The 10,492-nt window shown below is 42.1% G+C and overlaps 1 protein-coding gene across 1 annotated transcript; it reads right to left on the reverse strand.

Moving 5' to 3' along the window:
- Positions 1-219: 219 nt before the first annotated feature.
- Positions 220-9,969, reverse strand: PIAS2 (protein inhibitor of activated STAT 2). Its single transcript, XM_014525286.2, is given in 7 exon segments — positions 220-2,413; positions 3,218-3,255; positions 5,401-5,540; positions 7,843-7,919; positions 7,922-8,031; positions 8,437-8,570; positions 9,439-9,969. Coding segments are annotated over 7 exon segments (858 nt in total). The 5' UTR covers positions 9,615-9,969; the 3' UTR covers positions 220-2,230.
- Positions 9,970-10,492: the final 523 nt, after the last annotated feature.

Genomic DNA, 10,492 nt, shown 5'->3' on the forward strand with positions numbered 1-10,492 from the left:
TGCTTGATAGGAGGGAAGCACTGAACACTCAGAGCAGCACAAGTACTAGAAAAAGGAACAATCTCTCCCTCCAAGCCAAGCAGATACACCCACCTGGGCCAGCACAGCATTTGGCCCATGTCAGTTTGTAAGTACCAAGCCAGTGACACCATTTCATCATGAACTTCTACAGCAATGATTAAGTAACCCTGGTTTTCCTTAAGAGATGCCAACTGTTGAAGCATGGATTAAATATCAGCTAATGCAATTGTGCTGGTTTTCCTTCAGTTCATTAGGAAATCGGTACTGAGGATCAACTAGTCGCCTAGAAACGAACAACAAGCAGCATGGCTTTATTAAGCATAAATCATGCTGGGGGCGGGGGGAAAAGCTTGATCACTGACAGGTACAAAACTAGAAGACGAAGGGGGGAAAAATAGTGGCTGCTCTATTAAGACATAAGCTGAACAAGAGCTGAAAGATCATACAAAGAAAAAGTCTCAGCGCTACAGAAAACATGGAGGAAGATTGCTGGAGGGCTCTACAATGAGCTCTCTCTGCATACTTGGTTCAGATACCATGATAAACTGCCATGCGTATGCCTACAACTGTGGAAGGCAAGCATCTCCCCCACTTAGGGAAAAGACAAAAGTTGGGGGAAAAGGCAGAAAACTTAGCAAGATTAAATGACGAGTGAAAACTGGTTGCTACCTGAAGAATTTTAAATACAGATACTCGTGAAGCACAACACTTGGCAAAGTGGTCATGTCAAGATATGCAGAAGATACAGCAATGCCGTAATTCCAGTTCTGAAGCAAAAGCACTTCCTCATTCCTTTCTTGGTCTCATGACATCTGCATGCAGCAGTGTGAATACCGTGTACACTTCGGCAGCTACACAAATGAAGCAGCAGAGGGGAAACATCCAACTTATGGGAGAGGGGATGGAAAAGGGTTCATTTAAAATCTAATCAGCAAATCTTTAGATGGACCAGCCAAACTACTGGGAGCATGTACAATTAGATCTCATATATAAATATATATATATTTTGGTTTTGCAGGGACAGTAAGTGCCTACAAGCATTTGAGGATGCAATTACAGGAGTCTGCACAACTAGCAACACAGCAATGGACAGACAACAATTACTTTCCCCACAGTGTGGGAAACCATGCAGCAACCCTAAAAAGGGAAGGCTCATTAGTCATTTAAGCACACCAATAAAGTCAACCTTGGGCAACATACAGGCTCGAGAATGATCCTCCACTGGACAAAGAATGAGATAAAAAAATTAAGTAGTTTCTTGGCAACTGTAAGAGCTGCACAGAAAGGCTTGCAGCTCAGTTTGACTATCTGTTCTGGTTAGGTAGTTATAGAAAGAAAACAAGGAGTTAGTTGTTTGAACAATAACTTGTGTTTCACCTGATACAAGAGGTCTAACCAGAAATTACGGCCTACAGCCAGGCTCTGCATAGTAATGCTTTTACACTATGAATTGACAATGCACATAGAGGTGTGTGGATGATGCAGGATTTGCATAGTTTTCTTTTTCTCTAAAAATCCACTAGGAAGAGGAAGTAGTCACAGCTTAGGATTTTGTTTGCATTCATAAGTAAACAACATGAAGTCAGGAGAAAAAAAACCCCACCAAACAATTCACGGAAGTATTTTCCAGGGTAAGGAGGAGGTAGGGAACAACCTAAACAAATATAAACACAAGCCATGGCTATTTCACAAAGCTTCATTCTCTCAAATGAAGTTTATTACAGGCCCCAGTGAAGGATTAAAAGTTCGGCAATGCATACTTCTGCACCCTGTTCTTGCATCCAGGATAAATATATGCTCTTGTCATCCTAGAGCCATTAAGTGCCATTATTAAAAAAAAAAAAAAGTTCTCTTTTTACATTATTGCTGTGTATTACAACAAAAATACAAAGCCACTTGTGGAATCCATCTGGCAACAAAACCAAGCGTTTCCCCAGAACAAGCTGGACAGGGTAGTGGGCCTGTTCTGAATGGGTCTCTTTTTATTCCAAGTTTCTCTCTTACGAGCGAGGGAAAAAACAAAAAGATTCTAATCACTTCAGTTCCTACTGTCACTGTAGTTAATTTAATCTCCGCTTTTAGAAAGCGACAGAATCCATCCGTCTTTCAATAAATATCAAAATAACTTCCGAGATGCTGAAGTTGCGTGTCTCGGTTATGGTGAGCAGCTCTGTGCGATTGCTTCTCCAGTTTCTTGCTGCCCAGGGTTTCAGTCTAATGAGATGACGTCGGGAATTGTGCTTCCACTACTAGTTATGACTCCGGTCTCGTTCCTGCTTGAAGAACTAACGTGAGTGCTGCTCTCGTGGTGGCTGGTTGAGGTGATGATGCTGCCAGGGGTGTTGCTTGTTAATGTTGAGGTGAGACTATCCAAAAACATAGGAGCACAGTACTGCTTGAAACAAACAATGATGCCGATAAGGAAGAGACTAGCTGCACAAGGGAAATGTATGCGCTGAAGATACATTTCCCTTATAAATAGTAAGCAAGCTACAACAACCTCACTGCAACAACACATGATGCATAGTAAGAATCAGAGGTCTGCAAGCCAGTATGCAAGCAAACCAAAAATAAATAACATCACAGTGCAGACCCTGCTCATTCACTTGCGAGGGCCAGGCTGGTTCAAACATCACTTAAAGATGCTGGATATTTGGCACTATATTGGGAAATACATAGGTGTGAAATAAAGGTCTTGTGTTGCTACAAAAAAGTCTGTCATTTGTGGAAGGTCTGCTCCACAACTTGCAGCCCCCTCACATATACACACAGCACCTTCCATCTTGTATGACACCAGAAACACTTAGCAAAATTCAGCATGGACAAAGCTCACTCTCTTCCACTCGCATGCAGCCAGAGTAGCCATGTAACAGTATACAGCACCGCTAGCAGTTCAAACAGGTTCTACTGCAAGTGTTGGGAACATTTTGGGCAGGTTCTTATGAGCAAGGGGGAAAAGGGCCATAAGCAATCTACTAGGAAGCATCCTCCCTTACAAGCAGGGTATTCATAACTGCCGATCATGGAGCATTCTGTATTTTTCTCAGATGCAAGTAGGCACGGTCTGAGATGGGATTGGTTGTATGGCACCTCCTATGCACCTGGCTAGTCCTGATGACTTGATTTTTAAGCAAGCAACCATGAAATACAAAAACTAAAAAAGTTTAAGAAATGCCAATGTAGTCTAGAAACATACCTGTGGATCGACTGGAATTAGTGAAAGAAAATCCAGACCTAGAAAGATAAGAATAAAATTAATTCCCATCTCTTCCATGAGCTAAGAGTTTTGGTATAGCTTTAAAAAGAGTATTTTAAAGAGAATGCGTTAGCTATAAAGCACTTAGCACAGGATAAATGTGACACTAATTTCAACCAACAACATGAAGGGGGCAAGGGAGGTGGGGGAAGTTATCTAGTACAAGTGGAGCTTAATTAAATGAAAGGGAGGTGATGAGGTGTTCATTGGAAATTTTGGGATATTTTTATTTAATGTGGTTGCTTAAATGGAACTATTGGTCCAAAACGCTAGTTTCACTGGATGTTGTACCGGACTTGGCCAAAATGGGACTTGGAGTGAGTTCTCTACAACAGATCCTCAAATGAGACAAGGCGACTACATGCACAAGTCCAGAAGCAAGCAGCAACTCTTCCTTTACCAGCGACAGCCAGCAAGGACACATTTCTAAAAGTCATCCCCGTTTTGTGTCTGTCTAGACAAATGAAAGGAATAGACAAGCCACTGTGAGCAGTTCAAACAATAAGCTCCAAGAGCAGGGACTAAAGTTTTCTCATCTTTTGCACTGGGGTATAGAAACTTCCTAATGCTCCTAGCCACAAACCAATCTTGACACGGGCAAGAGCTGGACAGGGAAAAAAAAAACCAACCAAAAAACAAAAACCATTCATGACATACATGCCCCAGAGACCATACACCCCTAGCCACAAACCAATCTTGACATGGGCAAGAGCTGGACAGGGAAAAAAAAACCAACCAAAAAACAAAAGCCATTCATGACATACATGCCCCAGAGACCATAGCACATAGTGCTCCAGCTCCAACAGTGATGTTAGCGAATGATTTCCCAGAATGAATAATAAGCAGGAATTGAAGAAAATAAAAAAAATAATAATAAAAAAAAAAAAAGTGAAAAAGCAGATTTTTTTTTTTTTTTTTTTTTTTTTTTTAAAATTTTTTTTTTTTTTTACTAGAGAGACTTCAGTCTTCCAGTTCTGAAGACCTTGGCCTTGCCTTTCTCAGTTCACTAGAAAGAAATGGCAAGTGGAATGGGCAACAGCAAAACCCACGCTCCATCTCTCCCACTGACCCTTGCCCTCCAGCCAGTTCTGGGTAGTGGTCCCTTTCCTCCGGCAAACACTTGCAGGAGACCCCTATGGACATAAGGGATCCATTTGGATAAGTGTGCTAGAACTCCAGCTCCTCCTCAATTCTCTCCGTAAGGCTTCAGTTCATGGTAAGGTATGACTAACCTCTGAACTGTCCAGTCTAGAAAGACATTGGTTTTTCTTAAAAGTAGCAATAAAGGAACCAGAGAGCAGTGAAATGAGGGGAACGAGATGTACCCCACTGCCATCATCAAGGTGGTGCTGAAAGAGAGAGGGGGAGAAGCCACACATGTCACAGGGAGGAAAGACAGCTTGGGGATGGGGGTGTTGAACAGAAACTGATCCAGGTTTGAAGCCTGCTGTCAACCACTGTTTTTCTAGGCTCTGTATACAATGCAGTAGGTAGAAGAGTTCCCAGAGTCCCCACAAACAGCTTTTTTTTGTTAACAGCCAGGGTAGAAAATACCAGCGTTCCCACCTTTTGTTTGCTACTTAGCAGCAGGGTTGAAGAATACATCATAGGCATTTAGGGTATGTCTAGGTAAAGAAAGGCGATAGAGGTCAGCTTACACATTGTAGCTCACCTTAACCTTTTTCCTAGTCTAGAAATTACCACTAGGACCAACCTCAACCAGCTCAAAATTAAAATAAAAGGTGTTTGTCCTACTCTAGCAATAGGCTTAGCTTAGCACACAAGTTAGCTGCTGTATGGTTGCAAATTAAGATGCATACTCTTCCTGCTGTACTTTCCAGAAGTACGTTAAAATCAGATTACTTGCTCATCTCATTGCAAACCCTCTTCTAGCCAACTCGCATAGACTGCAGCAGTCGATTTGAACTTCAACGTTTCAGAAGCTCGAGTTGGAATCTGAGCTTGGATACACAGCCTAGAAACTGGCCCTCGCTGTTCCGATTTTAAAATGGCTTTAGTGCTCAGTTTAGTCTGAGTTCGCATGGCAAAACCGTATCTGTCCATACTGATGCCCCACCAATTAATAAAACTACCAGAAAAGGTTAAAAATAACCATCACCTACCTGGCAAGTCTGATGAAATACTTGATATTGGTGGGTGGTGGAATGGTACTGAGTAGTCTGTTAATGATGGAGGAATAGCAGCAGGGTCAACCGTTGTCACACTGGGCACTCTTACAGTAGATGGTTGATACATGAGAACCCTGTTTTAAACAGCATGGGAAATTACAAACAACCTGGCTGTTAGTTAACAGGAGAGAAAATTATGCACCACAGTGCACTCTCATTCACAAGGTCACTATGTTACGTTACAACACAACTAGAGTGTGGCTACTCACTACACAGTACTCCACTCTAATCTCCTCTTTCATAACAGTCTTCATTATAACATGAACGTATCTTGTCTCTCAACAGCAGCTGTGACATAAGAGCAAGTTGGCATTAAAACAAAGGACAGTGCTGGAGTCATTTATAACACTCTACCATCCAGGAAAGAAATGGATATTTGTTTGTAAAAGTTAACAGAGTACTCTGGAAATCATGGGCTGATAGCTGAAGCCAGGAAGCTTGCACATGATTAAGCTTCCCCACATATTGCTTCCTCTCTGCAGACTTCTAGCATCATAGAGGTGGTTATCATCTGCATTATTTGCTCTCACTAGAGCAGAGATAACCAATATGCATCTGACAGCAAGCCCATTTTTACTTGCAACTTAAAGCCAGAGTTAAATTCAGCTCTCCAGAGGTGCAATACAAGTACAGTAACTTACTGGGCCAACTATCCACCTGAATATTTGAGTAAGATCTTTTGGCACCTTCAAGCCGGTGGTAAAAACTTCTACACAAAACTTATACCTGGGACATACATTACTACACACTAAAAAAAAAAAAAGTCACCTCCCGAAAGACTAGCATTTGTTGTTCAAAAGCCGCAACAAATTTAATATTCTGGTGCCCGGCAAGCGGGCAGGAGGAATGCCTCCTAACAATGTACAACAGACATGAATCCTAGGAGCCATGTGGCACCAGCTATGGCATTATGGAAGGGAAATCACCGCTATCCTCTTAAGTCTTTTATTTTCTAGTGAAAGTGATGTTTACAACTCTTTTCAGCTGGAATCAGTAATGTGAGAAGATGCCTGCTGATAAGATTCCTCCACTGTTCAAGTGATGGCATTGGGAAGCCGGGGGGGAGGGTGTCATTTTTAAGAATTGTTTAAGACAAATTATCTGAGCCACAGACTTGCCAAAGAGCAACCCCACATCTTATTGGCTGTGGAGACCGCAGGGCTTGCTTAGCACTGCCACCAACTGAAGAAGGGAAAAAAGGTAGTAGTAGTAGTTGTTATCTGGGGGATAGAGGTGACAATATACAATTTTTTTTTTTTAAAGACATGAACCACTACGCCATGACTCACACTTTAGGAAACGGTTCTAAGTAGTTGGTGAATCCCAAAGCCTAACTCTCTGTAGTCTGCGGGTGGAACAAATAACCAATTTTAACAACGGTCAGCCTAGCAAACCACCTCTATGTTTAGCTGGCAGTCTGGAGGTTTCCCAGGCTCTCAAGGGAGTCTCAGAGAAAGGTTTTGGAGGAAAGCTGTAATGGGAGACAGCTGCTGAATCATGTAGATATGGAAGGGACGCAGGAGGAAGAGACTTTGCTAAAGAAGCTAGTTCATGTTGCTGGAAGTTAGGAGTTCTGAATCGGGATAAAAGGAGACCAACCAGATCTGATCTGGGGCAAGCTGGACTTCTGCTAATGCCTAACAAGAACAGATCAAAATGCATGCTCTATGTCATTCCACCTTAGCCAGTGCAATTCCACCAGGGATAAATATGGCCCACCTGTTTCTAGCAAGATGACTTCTTGCCTCCTCTAGCCTTAACTCCCAATCTCTCTTCTGTTACTCTACTGAACATTTGGTGCATTTCTTGGCCTCTTCTGACAGGGAATTCTTGTTTAAGTTCAGTTGTCTGCAAACTTTGCAAGGAAAAATCTAGATGTTTGTACAAAGTAAAAGCCCTTCCCTTCCAGGGTTGGCAGAATGGACTTCAGCACAGCGAGGTAGCAGAAAAGGATTTGGGGAGGCAGGGGACACCAGCACCCCTTCCCCACCCCCCCTTGCTAATTTGCCATACATTTTCAAATTTTAAGTAGAAGCTAGTTTAGCAAGAATGCATTAGCATTTTGCACCGGGATGGTCCCTCAGCTCCTGTACCATGAGGAGAACCCTTGTTATTGCATCAGCTTATCAATTGCCTTTTCTTGGGAGGTCATTCCTGGAAACAGAGCAACAGTCAGTGCAAGTCTGTGACGTAAAACTATTTAATTACACTTCGCCTGTACAAAGATACTGTATTAATACAGCCTTCAGCAAGAAGAGGCCTAACAAAATTCTCCTGTGAAGTTTGGAACTCCATTCACAAGAGATTACAGCTTCATCCACATTTCAGTTCATATGAGACATTACAGAATAACAACTAACTTTAAAATTAACAAACCCTTTGGTCGGGCTTCCTTGCGTTTCAGACATAAATATGCACTTCCTTTTGGCAGGAGGAGCTTCCTCTTCATCGGAAGGGACTTCTATTGTCAAGAGCTTTCTATCGTCAAGTCAATAACATCAACTTTCTTCTTATTTGTCTCATTGGCCACGGTCACAGAACATGGTTTGCTGACAACACTGGAACCTGGAGGACAAAAATAAGAAGCATGGCTGTTCAGAAAGTTGCAGATATCAGCAGCTGCCATCTGCAGCATGTGCAACACCTCAAAATTTAATTTAGCCGGCTTGCCTGACTACTACATAGGGAGTAGTTATCGGGACCCTGCTTTCCGAGATCAAAGACTAGGAATCACAGAAATTAAGATCAGAAACATGAGTCATCTAGAGCAGCTCTGTGTTCCATTTCCCAAAACAATCATGCAAAATGGTGGGCTTTTTTCTTTCAAAGAAGCAGGTGTCTATTTAAAATGTAAATGGGTAAAGAATTAGTTTGGGTGTTAGTAGTACCCTAGCACTTCTGCATCCTAAGAGTCTAAGACATGACAGCATTTATTTTTATGTTTGCCATTCAGTACTCTAACACACATACTTTCTATTTTGGTGCACGGTGGACTGGATACTTTCAGAGCTTCCTTCTTAGGCCTCATAGGGCACCAGGAACCATCCTCTTGGAATTTAATTTCATCCACATCAGAGCATTCATTAAGTATTTCCATAAAGAGCCTGGAAAATAAAGACAAGCTGCTTTAGTTTTGTTCTTAGTCTCGAGCCAAGTGAGAAGATGCAGCTGATGGAATTTGAACTGCATCAAACAAGCTAGAGAGAAAAGTCAAGTCTACCACGGGGTATTACAGCAACATTCTAATAACGTTTAAGGTCCCGATTCATTCTCTAGGGATTTCAAGTCTGTAAAGAAAACTGCAGTCCCTTGTAAAGAAAACTAGACCTTGAAGGGGAACAGCGAGGACTAGAGATAAAAAGCATATAGTTTTGTATTAGGGGTTTGGGTTGTAGCCGTGTTGGTCTAAGGACATAGGCAGACAAGGTTCCTTGGGTGAATTTGATAGGAAGAGCACACACCAACTGCTGAAACTTCCTTAGCCTGACGAAGGGTTTTTGAACCTGAAAGCTTGCTTAATAACTATTCTCCAACCATTTGGGTTGGTCTAATAAAAGATATCAAATTCACCCAAGGAACCTTGTCTGCCTATGTCCTTAGATCAACACGGCTACAACCGATTTGAAAAGATGGTTTCAAAGTACAGCTTGCTAATTTTCTTTCACATGCCAAAGGATGCACACTGCCCTCTCTCTCAAGTCTAAATGATGTTCCAGAGCTCAGGCAAACAGTTTGTGCGCTTTATGAAGGAATTACTAACAATGATTTCTGTTATGAAGGTCCGATTAGATTAGTATCTACGAATATTTATGGAAATAAATTTGGAAGTCAGGTGGTCAAAACTTATTACCTAAATCTTAAGTCTCAATGTTAAAAGATAGCATAGGTTTTTGTGCTTCAGTTAGGTTTTCCTTAACTACTGTATTTAGTTAAAAACTAAAAGTTTAAAAAGACACACACACACACACTTACCCATCTAATATCAGACTCTCGTAAGCTGCCTTTTTATCACAAACAGGACAAATCCAGGTGGGTTTCTTCTCATTCATTTGTAGATAAAGAGCAGCATCAAAACACTGCAGATGTGTGCAGGTCACAGCACGGCATGGGATTGTCAATCTCATCTTTCCCAGCTGCAGGAGATGCATTGGAAGTGAGCATCAGAACCAAAAGACAGGAGGGAAGCTCCTGTCTTTCAGAGACAACAGTGAGATCAAACACATCAGTATGGTGAGAATGGTCTCCTACTGGTAAGCAAGCGGCCAAAACAAAGGTCTTGTAATGCTCAAGTCAATAGCGTGTGTGTACAGAAAGGGTAATGGGATCATGCTGCCCATGTGGAGTCATCATTCAGGTGTCAAAACCCAGCAGAGATTTTTTAAAGTGGTGTCAGTTTTCTGCTGCTGGGCCCACTTTTCCCTAAGTAAATAACTGGAACACTATTTCCATCATCATTTCTATTTTGTACCTCTTAGTTAAGGATCTTAAAATACTTGGTGAATCCTGACCAGCTAAGCCTCAGCTCTGGACTGGTGTTACACTCACTTTATAGGAGTGAGCAGAACTACAGAGCAGAGGTAAGTTATTAGCCATGTTAGTCTCAAGCCATGCAAAAGATACATCTCTAAAGGTGCCACTCTGCCCTACCTGGTTCAAAGAGTCATGAGCTGTCAGAGGCAACAACCTACTTCAGCAGATGCTGGGAACAGAGTGGCAGACAGTTTAAATAGAAGGGAAGGGGCAAGGGAGAGGAGGCTGCTGAAGAAAGGGAGTAAATAGAGGCAGTTAACACCTGGAGGGACACAAAAGCAAACAGCTAATCCAGATAATGGAATAAGAATCTCTATTCCTTTTTAAACTAAGGCTGCAGTTAAATGGCAAGATGAAACCCAATCTGTGATCCCAAAAATTGTGCCTCCTGCCAAGCCACACGTGCAAGGCAGGACATGCAGTTTTGGGATCGGGGATCAGATCCCAATCAAGTCCTACATACCAGTGATCCTGGCTCCCTCTGCACCAGCAAAAA

Source organism: Alligator sinensis, unplaced genomic scaffold (assembly GCF_000455745.1).
Source record: "Alligator sinensis unplaced genomic scaffold, ASM45574v1 scaffold518_2, whole genome shotgun sequence".
Classification (NCBI taxonomy): Eukaryota; Metazoa; Chordata; order Crocodylia; family Alligatoridae; genus Alligator; species Alligator sinensis.